Below are 15,911 nucleotides of genomic sequence, written 5' to 3'. Positions count from 1 at the left end.
GGGATGCAGTAGGACCAACCTGCCTTTATTTGGTTCAGAAGACCTGAAATGATTATGACATTTAGATGACGAAGACACTTAACCTTTGCTTTTAGAGGCCATCCAGTTCTCCAAAACAGAATTTCTGTCTCCTACCTTGTAAGCACCTGTTGATCCTCTATTGCAGTATATACGTTACCCTTAAATAGATATTTATACGAAGCCATCCAGTGTCCGTTTTGATGCTAATGTGTATATCAATTGCCGTGAGACTCCGAATTAGTAATTTCCCATGCTGTTTTGCTTTGGTTTTGATTCTTTGCTTAGCTTCCTTTCTTCCAGCTTTATGTTTTCTTCTTTTCCTTTCGATTTCCTCCTACATATCTTAAGGTAGAAAATATATATGATTTCTGAGATCACTCAAGGGGAAATTGGACCTTGGTTCTTAGGGCGGAACATGGTTATTGGTAGAACATGTCACATGATGTGAGCTCTGTAGGTTAGTGTTTGGAATTTGATCAATAGGTACAAGAGGGCTTGTCGTTACATAAGCTTTAAAAAGTCTGATTCCTACTGCAAAAAACTATTAAGTTCTCCAACTTCTTTTTTTTTTTTTTGTTTTTGGTGAAGGGAATTCTATTATATTGTGTTGAAATACAGGTTAGAAATTTACTTCAGGAGCAACTTAGCGGTCAGTAAATATTTTTATCGTAGAAATAGTCCCTTCGATGATTGCTTATAAACAACACATTTTTAGGGCAACTATGTTTATAAGAATTCTCACGATGTGGACATCACCCACACACTTTTAAGCAACTTCTCTATCTTAATGACAAAAATCTGATATCAGCAATTTAGATATAACCTCAGTTCGTTGCTCCCAGGGGCCTATATCAAGGACCGGAGCACACGTTGCCAGGTGCAGCTACGGGAATAATGTGTTAAGATTGTGTCCATTTTGATTGCTCAGTCCTCTATGCCTAGATAATGAGAAGCATTTTGATTATCATCTCTGCCTATATAATTTACAATTAAGCGGTATACCCATAATTTTTTCAGTGAACAGTTTTTGAAGTGAATAGACTATCTCGGCTACAGAAAAATGAAAATGTCCAAAATGCCTATTTGCAAGCATTTCACTAATTGGAGTATATTTTGTGCTTGAGTGAGATTAAGCCTGGAACATGGCAGAAAGGACGAAGAACCTAGAAATTGATTTTGTGGTTATATTTAGACATAACCACTGACCAATGAAGAGATTTCTAATGGTACCATTATCCTTTCTCCTGTTATGCGACCCCCCCCCCCCATAGATCTTGATGAACTATTTCCCTGCTGTTGGGGATACATTCTTATATATATATGCTTATTCCTGGGAGTTTGAATAAAATCCATTCATTTATCAGACATTTTAAAAACATCTGTTATGTTTTAGGAACTGGGATCAAAAAAATGGCGATAGGCCCTGTTGTCAGGGAGTTTATTACCTCGGAGGCAAGAGTTCCAAGAGCTATAAAGTGCTGAGGATATTCTGAGATGGAATAATGTTTAGCACAGTTGGCCCAGGCCTAGAGAGAAGGTGGTATTTGAATAGCGACTTAAACAAGGAGAAGGGATTTACCAAGCTGAAAGGGTGAGGAAGTGTGTCACACCAGGCAGAGGGGTAGCGTGTCACAAGTCCCAGGAGCCTAGGACAACGCGGTAGATGCCAAGAATCTTCCCCGCTCTGGGCAGCTCCTCTCTATGAGGGAGGGTACCAGAGGAGCAGCTGTGGGAAGAACCAAAAGGTTAGAATGTGTCAGTTGAAGACAAGAGGAAAGGTTCCAGAAAGAAGGAACTGTAACTGCTGTTAGAGGTCAGAGATAAGGATGAGCGTAGTCTTTGGATGTGGCTTGAATTGGAGCGAGGGCCATGGCTGAGGCGTAAAGTGATGAGTGTGGAGGTCACACTGATACAGATCCACAACCGAAGAAGCAGAAAACCAGCCCGAGGTACGGATGACCCTTTAGACATTTGTCTGGGAACGTCAGATTAAGAGACTTAGGGAGAGTTGGACGCATAGCCAGGCAGGGTCCCCTTTCTCCCGCCAGGCCACCCCCTCTAGTTCGGAGCCCCCTCAGTCTTGTTGACGCCTAAGAGCAAGAATGTAGGCAAGGCCGGGCTTTCACAGATAGAGGGAGTGTAAGGGAAAGATGTTTCGAGAAGGAGCGAGTGAAGTTGGAAGCTTAACGCGGTCGGTGTGCAAGGGAAGGCCAAACTGGAAGACCAAAGTGAAAGATGCAGAAAGAGGCTTTAAAGATGGGTGGCTGGAAAGTGAGAGGGAGTTCATGCCTGAGGGCTACTCTCCTGACTGTGGAATATTTGTGACAGGTGAGATCGTCGTGTGCTACTATGAGGGGAAAATAGGGGGGATAGGGGCTCCAGAGTGTTGGAAGCTTTGGAGAGGCGGTTATGTGGAATGTCCGAGGGAGCTGTCCAGGAATCTGGGGTGGGGGGAGGACTCCTGGGCAGCGGGAGGGCCCCTGAGTGACCCTGGAATATGGTGATTTATAGAGGCGATGATGGATGCGTGTGTGCGTTCATGTGTTGCACGTGTGTTTGTGTACTTGCGTGCCCTAGGGGTAATTCCAGGCCAGATGTAGTAATCAATCACTTAATCTACCAGAGTTAGGGAGCTGCATATATTCTCCATCACTGTGCTAGGCACTGGGGGTCTGAGATGAGCGACGTTATTTCTGTTTGGGGGAGCATATAATCGAGCGGGTCACGCGTATAGGTGAGTAATACACCGGGTAGGGGTGCAAAGATAATTCAGAAAAGACAGAGTTAATAAACGGGTGGGTGGAGGTGGGGAAGGAGACGTCTTGGGAGCTTCCTGGAGGAGGTGACCTCTTAGCCGGCTTCCCAAGGAGGTGAATGGTTGCAGGTGAGGCGCCTGAAGATTGTAGGGAGAAAGACGGAAGAAGAGGTTGTTGGCCACGGATGGGTACAGGCTGAAGGCCTGGAGCAGCTGAGAGGTCCTGAATACAAAGCGGGGATTTATGTTAGGAAGGTGAATGACTCTTCGAGTTCATGACCGACTCGACTTTGTCTTTATATAACCGGGAGTTAGGGCCAGAAAGCTTTTTGAAAACAAACAAACAGATGAGTTGGTTCTTTTGAACCTTTCTCAAAAGTCATAGTCTTACTGCAGGGTTTCCCCAACCTGGTAACTGCTAGTTAAAATAATAATAATAATAATAATAATAATAATATTGAGGACGCCAGCATGAACCCTAAAAGAAGTTTGTAGGAACTCTGCTAGACAGCCAGAGATAGGTCTGTTTAGGTTCTGCATCTACGTATTCACATCCTCGGCTATGCTAGCCCGTTTCCCGAGTATGGCTGCACATGTACCCTATGCCAACTGACCATATTTGGCCTCCGGAGAAGTGGGTGGGCTCGAGCACTCTTCTCTTGTGCCGGTGCGAGACCCGGGGAGCCACTGCAGCCCCGCTTCCCTCGCTGCTGACCCTCAGCACGCAAACAGCTAGACCGTGGGCTTTGGCTTCTGCAGCTGCTAAGCCTCTTGCGAGAGTTTTCCCAATCCTGATCCGAAAGAGAAAGTAAGTGGCGGAAAGCAGACATGCGCTGGCATCATCAGGTAGTTGGTGCCGAGGTGAGGGGTGGCGCGGGGACAGGGGACCCCCCTCTCCCCAGGGCCCCCCCCACCCCAGCCTCCGGCCCCCGGGGCGCTGCCCCCATCGCAGTGCTCACTGGATGTTTAAGGTTTCTGCGATGGGATCACTTTCTCCCTGGAGGTCGACTTCAGATTGGCCCGAGCCGCTGACAACACTGCGCTCCTTATTTTCCCCCCATGACCTCAGCTTCTGCTGAAAAAAATGTGCCAATAAAGGATGCTTTTGTTCGCCTCTCGCCTGCCCGTGATATATTGACAAAGTGTCTGCCGGCTGAATGGAATAGTTTTACAGTAGGAGAGCGGCTGGCAGAGGAGGGGCAGGACCTGGGCTCTGGAAGGAAGTGAATTGGATAGGTCAGGAGAACGTACCATTCGTAAACACCCCTTCCTTTTTTTTTCTATTCACGTGTCAGGCCGGCGGGGGCCGGCGGTGGGGTGCCTGGTGCCTGTCCCTGCGCAGAGCCCGAGGCAGAGGCAGCTTGGAAGGCAGCTGCGATCGCCCCCAGGCCTGGCTTTGCAGCGCCCGGGGAAGGACCTGGAAGGCTCGGACCTGCCCTGGAGGCGGTTGGGGAGCTAACATGGTTTAGTCCACTCACTGCATGTTGGGTAAATTCAAAACCCACATGCTCGTCCTCTTGCAGTGGAATAAGTCACATCTGATGGACATTTTCTGTGCTTATGGCATAGTAATGAACGTCTGACAGGCGCGACCTTTCATAAGACAACCCACACTATTGGCTTTCTGCCCAGAATATTGCTGCAACACTATCTGTGATTGGTTATCTCTCTATCATGCATTGCTTCACAAGGGGAAACGGCCCCTTTTTTTAATAAATCTACGATGGCTGGCTGCAATATGCCTCACTGTAAGTATTGTGTGTGTGTGTGTGTGTGTGTGTGTGTGTGTAAGAGAGAGACGGAAAGGGAAGGAGTGAGAGACAGAGACAGAGAGAGAGAAAGCGAGAAGCTGGCTTGAATATTACTTAGGCTGCTAGCACATGGCAAGGTTGTGATACTGTAGGACATCAGTGAAGTGCTACTTAGTAAATCTTAACCTATCTCTTTTTTCTACAGGTTGGTACTAAGAAGTGCCTTTCCTGACGTCTCTGCTGCTTGGACCCGCTTCTAGAGCAGTCTCTGCTTTTGCCTTGCTTGCTGCCAGCTAGACTGTGACGACAGCACATCCACCCTCCACCTCTAGCCCAGACACCCCCATTTCTACTTATAATCAAGACAAAAGCTCTAAGTATCTGGCATTGCCCTAGGCTGCTTTAGTGTTAAAAGAAAAGTTTGCTGAAAAAGTAAGATCTCTTCTGCCAGGAAATCAAGGAGGAAAAAAAAAAAATCATTTTCTCGATTTGCTCTAAACTGCTGCATCTGTCTATGCCAAACTAATCAATACCGATTGCACCACCAAACTCCATTGCAAATTCAGCTGTGAGGAGATTCCCCTTTCAGACAACTTTGCTGAGAGCAGCTTGGAAATTCGGTGTCAAAGGGTCGGCCACGTTTTCATGCTTGCATTTTGGGCTCCCAATTGGCACTGGGAAGGGGTTACTGAGAGCACAAGGCTGATTCGAGGCCCTACTTTTAAACGTTCATCTACTTACGATTCTGGTATTTCTCTAAAAACCAAAACCTCTTTGAATTAACAGTTTCATGCTGTGAATTTCTAGTGGGAGAGCTTTTCCTTGATATTGACAACACAATTTTCCATGTACTTTTAAAGCAGGGAGTGGGGGGAAAAAAAGTATTTTGGAGGGGACATTTTCATCATCATTTTACAGTTTTATCAGTTCAGCTTTTTTTTTTTTTTTTTTGGTTGCTGTTTTTGTTTTTGTTTTTTTTTGTGGGGGGCGTTGGGTTGGTTGGTTTCACTGAAAAATTTAACTACCTGTAAAATCTATAAACATGGCTGTTAGTGTCACACCGATTCGGGACACAAAATGGCTAACACTGGAAGTATGTAGAGAGTTCCAAAGGGGGACTTGCTCACGGCCAGACACGGAATGTAAATTTGCACATCCTTCGAAAAGCTGCCAAGTTGAAAATGGACGAGTAATCGCCTGCTTTGATTCATTGAAAGTGAGTAAATATTATATTGTTTTAAGGATATGCAATGATTGAATGAAGGGGATTGTGACACAGAGTCCGTGGAGTCTGGGGCTCTGGGTTGCTTTGGGAATAGTTTAGTTACACAGTGTATTCTTACTGCTGGTTTTGGGGTGGGGGACTTTATTGAGAAGCAGTAGAAGCAAGTCTGGCCAAACTTGGTTTGTTATGAATAACTTCATCCGTCCTTTGATGCAATGATTTTTTTTTTTTTTCCCTGAAACAGAAAGCGTCAGGCCACTTTTTTACTTAGCGATAGCAGTGTCAGTGTCTATCTATAGGAATAGGAGATGTAGATACCTAGGTGTGTGAGCAAATGCCTAGATTATCCAAGGCCATGGCAATAGCTGAATGAAGATGGTATGTTTTTCCTTGCTTGTAAAGGTGCTGTACAGCTGTCAAAGAAGAGATTTCTAGGCAGCTAAACTTGGATAGACTTTTTTTATATCAACATTTTGACATTGTGGCTTTCCTTTTTATTGTAGAAGCATATGCCTTTAAGGCTGGAAGCAATGCTTTTTGTGGAAAATAGAGAAGTAAGGGTCTCCTGCTGCTCCCGTACCCTGAGTGAGGCATTCAACTTGGCTGAATGTTGAGTTTTAGAAAGAAGTAGGAACTTTTAAGTACTATTATTTGGATTTTTTTTTAGCTTCCAAACTTGTACTGTGAAATAACCTAGTTTATTTTGTTAGATACTGATTATTTTGAAATTTGTAACAGTCTCAGCCAGAAGTGTTAAAAGTTAGCTTTTTGGTTGGGCACTGTGATACCGAAAGATCCACTTTCATCTGTCTTGACATTCAAAAATGTCACTGGTTCGTATTTCAGGTATCAGGTTTGAAAATGCGCCTTTTAAAGGATAGCATATGTGTCTTTACTCTGACATGCGAGGTGAAGGCTAGAAATGTGAAGATTCCCGGGTGCTTTCACTTACACAGTTTAATCGAATTGCCTTTGAATACTAATGTGCCACTCTTTGAACCTGTGAGGGGGGTAGGGTGACTATCATTTTACATCCATAGAGAAGTAAAAGTTTCATAGATCCATCTTGGCTTTTGCAAAACAACAACAACAACAACAACAACAACGTGCTTTTATAATAAAAATGCTTTCTTTAATAACATGGGGTGAATTAGCTGAAATGGTCAACTCCTGCGTTAACTCCTAACTCACCCTGATGTGTTAGGAGTTAACATGTGAGTTGACTGTTTCAGTTAATTGCTTCTTGGCTCAGCTTGGGCTGCCTACTTTGCTAAAGTTTTTGCCAAAGACTCAAGGATATTATCTTTAGAGAAGGGTATCCAGGGAGGTGTTCCCAAAAACAAGGCTGTCTTACAGTGTTAGATTATTCTGAACGTCATAGTCCCAAAGATCAATAAGGCAAAAGTTATAAATTACCATCAGGCCTTTCTCTTGCTCTCCTTTGAAAGGCGTCGATGAAGGGCACGGTGGTTGTACCTTTGTGGATGTGTATTCCTAAATGCCTGCTGGCTGAATTTAGGTGTAATTAGAGATGGGGACCCATAAAATGAGGGGCAAGTGGCTAATTACACTTGTCGGTAACCAGCTGTGTCCATAAGTAACCCTGTTTTGACCCAATTACTGGTAAATCTAATTTTTAATCCTACAGACAGTTGATGGTGCCCTCGTAGCTACAAAATGAAGGACATTAAACTTGGCTGTGACATTGAGTGGTTTCACAGAAGACCTGCCTCCACAGCATTTGGAAACATTGCGAAACGTTAAAATTCAGTTGCTATTTTTCCATCTCAAAATATTTTTTTAGTGGCTGCTCACTTGTGGACGCAGAACAGTCTCCCTTTGAGTAAAACAGCAGCATTGCTTAATGACATGCTGTGTGGTTAACAAGATTGAACTGCCACATCAAGGACTTTTTTTTTTTAAATAACGAGTAATTTCAAGATTTAAATTTACTTATGAAGTGAACTCATTATAGCAGCTAATCAATGCAAACTTTGTCCTTCTTCTTTGTCTTTCTAAGAGAAACTGAAATCTAATTTATGGTGTCTGAAACTTGGTAAAATATTTTGATTGGAATAAGAGGGGGGGAGGAATAACCAAAACAAAACCCAGACACAAGTTTATTTGTGGTGGAGGTTCATACCCAGAACAATAGCTCCTAAAATGTTAGTGAAATAAGTATATTGAGAATTCACGCAACAAACTTAGAATATGTAATTAAGTTCTCATGTCTCAAAAACCACCTTTCCTAGATCCATATTTATAACTAACACGTTGTGTGATTCTTAATACGGCTTTTATAGTTGTCTTCCTGTATTCGGTTTTGTGGCCACAACAGATCAAAAACATATTTTAAAACAGTTAAGGTAACTCTGTGACTCATGCTTGAAGTTCTGAAATTTGGGAGCATTATGAGGTTTCCATGCCAATAACCACCAGATCCTTTGTATTGTTTTGGAGAGTAAACGGAAGGAATCTAGAAAACTTGTAATATCCTGACTTCTTGAATTGAATGTGTTGTATGTATTTCCACAATCCATAGTCCAGCCTTTTGTGAGTTCTTGAGCCGTGAGATGGAGGTGGCCTGTGTAATCTACTATTTTTAGCAAGTTAGGAAAGCAAACCAAATACTCTGTGAGAGGACCCTGTGAAATGGCCGTACCCTTCAGCTGTGCTATTGCAGACTTTGGCCAGGCTCCCAGGTGACTTACGTTCATAGCAGACTTCTACTTCGAAGAGGAGAATTCGTTTCATTAAAAACAGAAGTCGAACAGTTCAAGAAAAGTATCTGCGTAAAAGAAACCAATTGGCCAATGGCTAAAGGTAATAGGAGGAAAATTAGCTGAGAGGTTTTTTTTTTTTTTTTTTTTTGGTTGCAGGTCCGTGATTTCAAAGTCTTTAATAATTAACGGAGATTAAATTTACTATGTGAAAACATAGAATTCATGATAATCAGGAATCTGTGTATATATTAGGTATGTTGGAGATACAGTGATGCCAGGAAGAGAGAGCAGAAGCTGTAATAACCTGTGTTAGTTTATAAATTAAACACGATTTTCAAACACTTTGTTGTTCTCACCTAATTTTTGCTTTTGTACTTGCAGTCTCCATTTATGCCAGTCTGAGGATTTGTTGAAATTGAGAATTAGATCACTTACACACTATAGATTTCAGGGTTTTAGTTACTTCAGAAACTGTGAACATTTGAAAAGGTAGATAATTTTAGGCTTGAGAGGAGTTTTTTTTTTTTTTTTAATGGCTTGTGAAAGAGATACCAAAGAGAGGAAAAAAAAGAAAGTTAACACTGCGAGCTGCCATTAGAATAGTATATTTAAGATATGATTCAAGTAACAGTTAATTGGCAAGTTACCTATTTTCTTCAGTAATAATCGCTCAACTCAAATGTAGAGAGTTAAAGGAAGCCTACCGGATGTATTTTCTTGTGATGTCAAGTTATTTAGGCTATCAGAAAAAGTATACTTTCACCATATGATCAACACAAAAAGCCTACCGCTTACTGAATTTTTCTTTTTTGAGTATCCATTCATTTATCAGGTGCAGGAGGAAGGGAGATAGATGTATAACCTTTATACTTACTATTTTCCAAAAATCTAGCAAAATTCTTTTACTTTGAAAACTTTAGTCGCTTGTTTTCCTAGCAAAGTAGGCAGTTACGTTTAAGATGATTAAGGGGTCATTTCACTATTCCACACGTTTGTGTGTATTTATAGCCCAGCCAATCAGATTTGACATGGACACATCAGAGATCAGATTCCGCCGCAGAGAGGCAGAGGGGATCAAGGACCCTGAGTGCACACATTTAAGGTGCCTCTGAAGACCTAGCAGATTAAATGAACTCAGCTATTAGAAGACCTACAAATATGTAAACATCCGGGCAAATGAACAGCCGGAGAACGTAAAGCCAGTAAGGAAACTCAGGGCCCTACTTTGTCACACAGGGACAGGGTGACATTCTAAAGCGGTCCCGAGGGTCTTCATAGTTAGATTGTCAGAGGCCCTCCGTTGTTAGCAGAGAGTATTTTCAGCGTGGCAGGCGCCTGTGTTGCTGGCATAGTCTTTTCATCCTGTCTTTCCAGCCAGTTTTGCTGGTAACCCTGACAAAGTGGTATTTGCGAATTTTACCCTGAACACCCAGTTTTGAACCTTTGATCTTGTAAACGTTCCCAAGGGTTTTATTGTTACTGTTTATTGTTTTGCTGACGCCCTCTCCCATGTGATGTTAAAACTTGGGCAGATGGGAAGACGTACTTGTGAGTCTACAGGTACACGTTCGGGGTGGCTTTCGGGGACAGGTTGGCACAGGACTATCTTGTTTCCCCCTAATGACTTAGGAGACGAACTAACTAGAAGGCATAACTTGTGAGACAACGTGTATCATCTTGAAGAGTTCACATTCTAGTTCCTGCACAGAACCCTCCTGACTTTTGTAAAGAATCCCCTGTGAGCTGGCCAGGATGCCATCAACTGTGATATGAACCCTTTTTTTCATGAAATTCTCAATGGCTGCAGCTGCTTTTCTAGTACTTATAGGCTTTTTTTTTTTTTTTTTTTTTTTAGGATTTTATTTATTCATGAGAGACAGAGACAGAGAGAGAGGCAGAGACATAGTTGGAAGGAGAAACAGGCTCCATGCAGGGAGCCTGATGCGGGACTCGATCCTGGGACCCCAGGATCATGCCCTGGGCTGAAGGCAGGTGCTCAACCACTGAGGCACCCAGACTTCCCCTGCTTCTTCTTTTTTTTTTTTTTTTTTTTTTTTAAGATTTTATTTATTTATTTGAAAAAGGGAGTAAAGAGCCAGTGTACTGAGCTGGGGGGAGGGTGGAGTGGGGGAGAAGCAGGGAGCCCGTGATACAGCCCAGTCCCATATTATGGGGATCGTGGCCTGAGCCCAAGGCAGATGCCTAACCAGGCGCCCCAGGACCCACAGTTTTTTATTCACTTTCTTTCTATTCTTCAAATTAGAATTGTTTTTAGAAAAATGGTTTTTAAATGAGTTAAGATCTTAAAACTTGGACAGTTTTCAAGTCATGTTTTAAGTCATGCTACCCACGGCTCTAGTTCTAGGGCCGGTTGTTTGGTTTCCTAAGATTTTGGTAGCCTGCCTCCATTTCTCTCGTTACACCGTCCTTCAGTTCCTGGATGTGACAAAGTTCCTGTATGTGACAAACGATGCAAACCTAAAGCAGTGTGGCCCTCGGAGCTCGACCTTTAATTGTGATTCAGACCCCTGAACTCCTGCAGAATCCCGAGCCCACGAATAGCCTCAAAACAGTTCCACGTGGAAGGCTCTTAGATGCGCAGGGTGGGGCACATCTGCTCTCCAGGGCCTGTGTGACACACTCCCAGGTCACGCGAGAGGTGAGAAATGGAATGTTTCTCATTTCCAGCACAGACACCCAGGGACCTGGTTTGGGAAGCTTATGCTGTCATTTTCCTTGCCAAGGATAAGTGGAGGATTTCAGCTATCAGCATCACTAATCTGTTACCTTTCATGCTGAGCAATGTCTCTGCCTTCCCACAGTCTTAGACAAAGCTGCTTATTTTCTTACAAAGAGATACTATTGAGGAAATTCTGAAGTTTTTTGCTTTCTTTTTTTTTTCTTTTTTTTAACTTGAGCAAAAACACATTCCATGCTTCTAGATAAGGGAGCATTTTTCTATGTTAACAGGCCAAAAATTATGACAGTCAGTGGGAAGTGGATTAACTAAATAGATAGTGTTTGATTTAGCACTAATGATAGTTATTAATAAGCAGAAATGTCAGTAAAAGCAACTGGAAAGGCTCGTTGGAATTACTTAGCTGTTTGAAGTATAATCGATTATTAGAACAATGATTTCTTTTTTTTTTCTTTTTTCTTTTTTTTTTTTTTTTTAGAATAGTGATTTCTTTGTGAATTTCACTCGAAACGAGCCATTCTGGTGAGGAGATCTTACATGAATAGTCATTTATGAGACACAACTGCACAGTTTTTATCGAGTACATAGTTCTCATGCAAATAACATCAAATGCACATCATCTACAGCATTATTCGTCATCATTTGGCACATTTTTGAAAGACTTTGACTTTGGGGCAAAGTTTGTTTTGTTGTTAGAGATAAGGCTTTCTTTTATAGACGTGTGCTTTGAAAATCCTGATAGTTATAAGCCCTCATGTATTATAATTTGATTGAAAGGCCGCCTCCTGGATACCTTTGGGCCGTGGCAGTCTCTCACTTTTAATTCATCTTGTGTTATCTCTGAGTTCTTTCCAGCCTACTAACAGTCCGGCTTCAGAGCTGTTGGTTGGGATCCTTCTTTATATTTCTCTCTGAGGCTATGCAGACATTCCTTAGACGTTTTGTCTTTAGGGAATTGTGTCCAGCATTGAGTCATGGAGACACCTTTCCCTCCCCAGCATGTGGCATGAACAGACTAACTGTTTATGTGTTGGCCAGTTGTCCCGGCCTGTACGATAGGATGATGCCACAGTCCCTGGAACGTGGGCGTCCTCACCCTCAGTCCTGAGGCTTCCAACGACTTCCAACCCGAGGATGGTTTCAGGATCGCAGGATGGCCCAGTGCAGCACCAGCCCTTGTGTGCTCATTCCAGGAAGCAGGAGGAGGCATGGGCCAAAGAGGCCACAGCCTTGCCTTCTTGGGCTTCCTTGCCCTGTGGGGTCCACTAAGCTTCACCTGGTGCTTTATCCTGGTCTCTCATTGGCTGATTTTTGCAGCAAACATAGCTGGGAACTATAGTCTTTTTTATTTTTTAATATTATTTTGAGTTTTAATTCCAGTATAGCTCACATACAGAGTTATACTAGTTTCAGGTGTATAATATAGCGGTTCAGCAATCCCATATATTATTCAGTGCTCGTCATGATAAGTATATACTACTTTTTTTCACCTGTTTCACCCCCCAACTCCCCTCTGGTAACCATCAGTCTGTTCTCTATAGTTAAGAGTCTGTTTCCTGATTTGCCCCCCCCATTTCTCTTTTTTTCCCCCTTTGCTTGTTTGCAGGAACTAGAGTCTTTTAAACTGTTGTCCTGGTTAAAATCAGGCCTCTGGGTGGAAAAGGTAGCAGGAGACAATGGATGTTCAGGAGGGCAGCCACGGGGATGAAACAGTTAGAGAATTTTTTTTTCCAGGAAAAAAATCCAGAATCAGGTAACTCTCCCTGAAAAATACCTGGGTATGCAGGGTGCTGAGGGGAGACCAGCCCTGAAGAGAAACTTTTATCTTCTTACCTTGGCAGACATATCATCAGTCTCTTGTTCTGGGTAACCAGACACATTTAAACAACCAAGTCATGATACATTTAGTCAATAAAACCTGGCCTATCAAAATTGCTTCATTTTTAATTTTTCCTTTGCTAGTACATATCTGCATATGGTTATATAATTATGACTGAACTGCAACAGGAATGCACATCATAAGAACAGGTCTCAAGTGATTTTATTCGACAGAAGAATCTGTAGTTGCTCCAATGTCTGTGTCTGCTTCTTCCACAAATACATTTTATTTCATCCGTATTGAGTCTGTATTTGTTGAAATTTATGATACGCTGGTCAGTATTTTCACTGTTTTTAATTTTTTCATAGTATTTAGTCCTCACAAAAACTCTTTGACAGAGTTACTGATATCCCCACCACTTTACAGACGGCCCAGCTAAAGTACAGAGAAGTGACATGCCCAAGGTCACTCGGCCAGCAAAATGTGAACTCCAAGCCCAGTAACCTGATTTCACATCCTTCACTTTTAACCGCTTTCCTATAAAACTTTGCTTCTTAATTTACATACCCACATCCTAAGCCTTCAACAAAGGAGTACTTAAGAGTGAAAAATTTATTTTTTTAATTTTTTTTTAAGAGTGAAAAATTTAATGTTTAAGGCAAACTTACAGCATGCAGCCTAAAACAACAAATACTCAAAGATAATTCTCTGTTAGGTCAACAAATGAATCAGTAAGTGAACACGAGATAGCAGCAAGGTAGCGGATGCCACCGACTTTTCAGGATTGTGTATTCTAAGTGGTCATATGGGACAATGGTTTTAAATTAAGCACCTTAAATAAGCAGTCATCTCTAATACTATAGCCACCCCCCAATCTATTAAAAAAATAAAAAGCCATATTCCCAGTTTTAGTTGTTTAGAAAGCATCTTCTCCCAGGGGCAATGTGGTTAAGCCATCAGGCCAACCCTGGGAAGTCAAGTACCTCCTACCATGCTGGACCTAAAGTCCAGTACAAATAATACCCGGGAAAACATGGTTATAAATGAAACCCAGGAGGCTGCACAGAAGCATTGTGAGGGCCATCCTATCACCCATCTGAAGTACTGCTCCTGTCCTAGACCTTAACTGCTTTTGTCAAACTGTTTCGATGGCAGTGATAACAGAGCACGTTTCAGTTTAGTGCTCCAGCAACTCACGTGGGCCCTAGCGCAGGAGACGTGGTTTCTCCCAAGGTCCTGGGGCACTTTCTGCAGGGCACGCAAGAGGTTCCCTGGTTTTGTGCTTGGGCTGCTCCTGCTCCCATGCTGCCTTGCAGCAGGACACTGGCTCAGAATCAGCAGGGCCTCAGGATGGTGTGGGATGAGGGGCTGTAGTCCAAAGCTTACTCAGGTTGGGAAGACTTTTTTGCCAGTGTCTTCCAAGTGACCTTTGCCATCTCCCCCAATACTCTCCCCCCCACCCCCCCAAAAAAAATCAAAACCTCAACCTGCTTTCTTTTCACGTGCACAGTTTGTTGATCCTGACTCTGGTCCACTGTGGAACTTCATGTTAGTGATGAGCTTTCTTTCATTTCTGAAATTTTCAAAAGTGTAGCTGTTATTTTGATACGGTTGCTTCTTTAGTTATTAGTAGCACAGATGGATAGTGGAAATATCAAAACTAAAAAAAAAAAATACTATTTTTTTGTTTCCTGGGGTTGTATCACGAGATAGAGTAAACGGATTATCAGTAAAGACCCAGAGATGAGGAGGAAGATGGTACAGCAGGCCTAGGGGAGGGATGGGCCCCAATTCAAGGAGTGTAAACACTTCCCATGTCAGACTGTGGGAAGGTATGGAAAAACAAGTCTTTAAGGGGCTAACTGCTAACAAGGAGACCAGTACGGTGGGGGTGGTGGTGATGGAGTTTGGAAGAGTAACTCCTCCACAGCAATTGGAGGGCCCGTGGAGAGGGAACTTCGGGAAGACAGACAGAAATGCCTCTGGTTGTTTATCTTTCCTTTTGTCCCTCCACTCCCTCTCATTCTCAGACCACAAGTGGGAAGAAAAGACCACTAGAAGGAATCCCCACCGAGAGAGTTCCCATAGGCACGGGCCACCAAAGTAGGGTGGCTTTTCCTGAGTCATCATTGGCCAGTTGGGATCCACCTGTATTTTCCCCCCAGCTCATAGCTTTGGGCCCGGAAGGATTCTTCTGAAGCTGTCTCCATTTATTCATCCGTATTTATATTTTAACTTTCTGTTAATGTTAGGTTGAGACTGACTACTTATTGAGAATCCCACACCGTTTCCTTAAGACCCCATGAGACTCCAGGCCTCTTCAGTTAGCCCTGGTTTCTCTGCGTAAAATTCACCCTCGGTGTGTAAGGCTTCTGGATTTCAGAGTCACTTGTACTTAGGTCCAGGCCATTCTCAAATAAGGCAAGAAGCATCTGCTGTTAATAGTTGACAGTAAATTACACAAAGTAAAACATGGAAAATTAAAGTTAGAAAAGCTGGGGAGCTTTTCTATCATTTTCAATTTTCTGCACAAGCACGGACATAATCAGTGTTTAGGATCTGCTTGTGACGGATAAATTACATCTGTAATTCATTCTTTTCCATGTTACTGCATTCAGACGATAATTTGCTTTCAGATATCTTTGCTCATCTAATATTCTAAAATCGTTCATAGGCTGAAAATAAGTCTAGTTACATCTCCCAGTCCCAGGAAGCTTTTAAAACTAAAGAGTGTTAGCTTACCAAACAGGTCAAATTAAAAAAAAAAAAAAAAAAAAAAGAAGGAGAAGGAGTGTTTTGAGAGAAACATAGCCGAATTTATCATGCCCAGAATAAGATTCCTCTCTGGGAGAGGACCTTACTTTTCATAAAACAATTCTCCTTTAAGGGAGGCAACCAAGAAATGAACCATGGAAAAAG

General features: G+C 42.6%; 1 protein-coding gene and 1 long non-coding RNA gene across 30 annotated transcripts in view; one reads left to right on the top strand and one right to left on the bottom strand.

Moving 5' to 3' along the window:
* MBNL1 (muscleblind like splicing regulator 1) overlaps positions 1-15,911 on the top strand; it is a 279,557-nt gene that overhangs the window by 128,818 nt on the left and 134,828 nt on the right. For 14 of the 22 annotated variants that reach the window (XM_077864652.1, XM_077864658.1, XM_077864656.1 and 11 more), the window contains one exon: positions 4,733-5,743. The exons of 6 other annotated variants lie outside the window; for them this stretch is intronic. In XM_077864652.1, the coding sequence (XP_077720778.1) occupies positions 5,570-5,743 (174 nt within the window). In that variant the 5' untranslated portion in view covers positions 4,733-5,569. Of the gene's footprint in view, positions 1-3,564; positions 3,585-4,117; positions 4,525-4,732; positions 5,744-15,911 lie in introns of those variants that run through there. 2 more of the 22 variants (XM_077864654.1, XM_077864651.1) reach the window with 2 other exon arrangements.
* The window catches only part of LOC144293685 (uncharacterized), a 34,728-nt gene that overhangs the window by 14,750 nt on the left and 4,067 nt on the right, over positions 1-15,911 (bottom strand). For 3 of the 8 annotated variants that reach the window (XR_013360919.1, XR_013360923.1, XR_013360922.1), the window contains exons 2-5: positions 14,480-14,565; positions 3,736-3,848; positions 3,391-3,567; positions 1,601-1,747 (exon numbers count right to left, since the gene is read on the bottom strand). This is a non-coding gene — a long non-coding RNA (uncharacterized LOC144293685). Of the gene's footprint in view, positions 1-1,600; positions 1,748-3,390; positions 3,568-3,735; positions 3,852-14,479; positions 14,566-15,911 lie in introns of all 8 variants that reach the window. The other 5 variants (XR_013360918.1, XR_013360927.1, XR_013360926.1 and 2 more) reach the window with 3 other exon arrangements.

The sequence above is a fragment of the Canis aureus genome, chromosome 22 (genome assembly GCF_053574225.1).
Source record: "Canis aureus isolate CA01 chromosome 22, VMU_Caureus_v.1.0, whole genome shotgun sequence".
NCBI lineage: Eukaryota > Metazoa > Chordata > Mammalia > Carnivora > Canidae > Canis > Canis aureus.
This window is presented reverse-complemented; position numbering and strand designations above follow the sequence as displayed.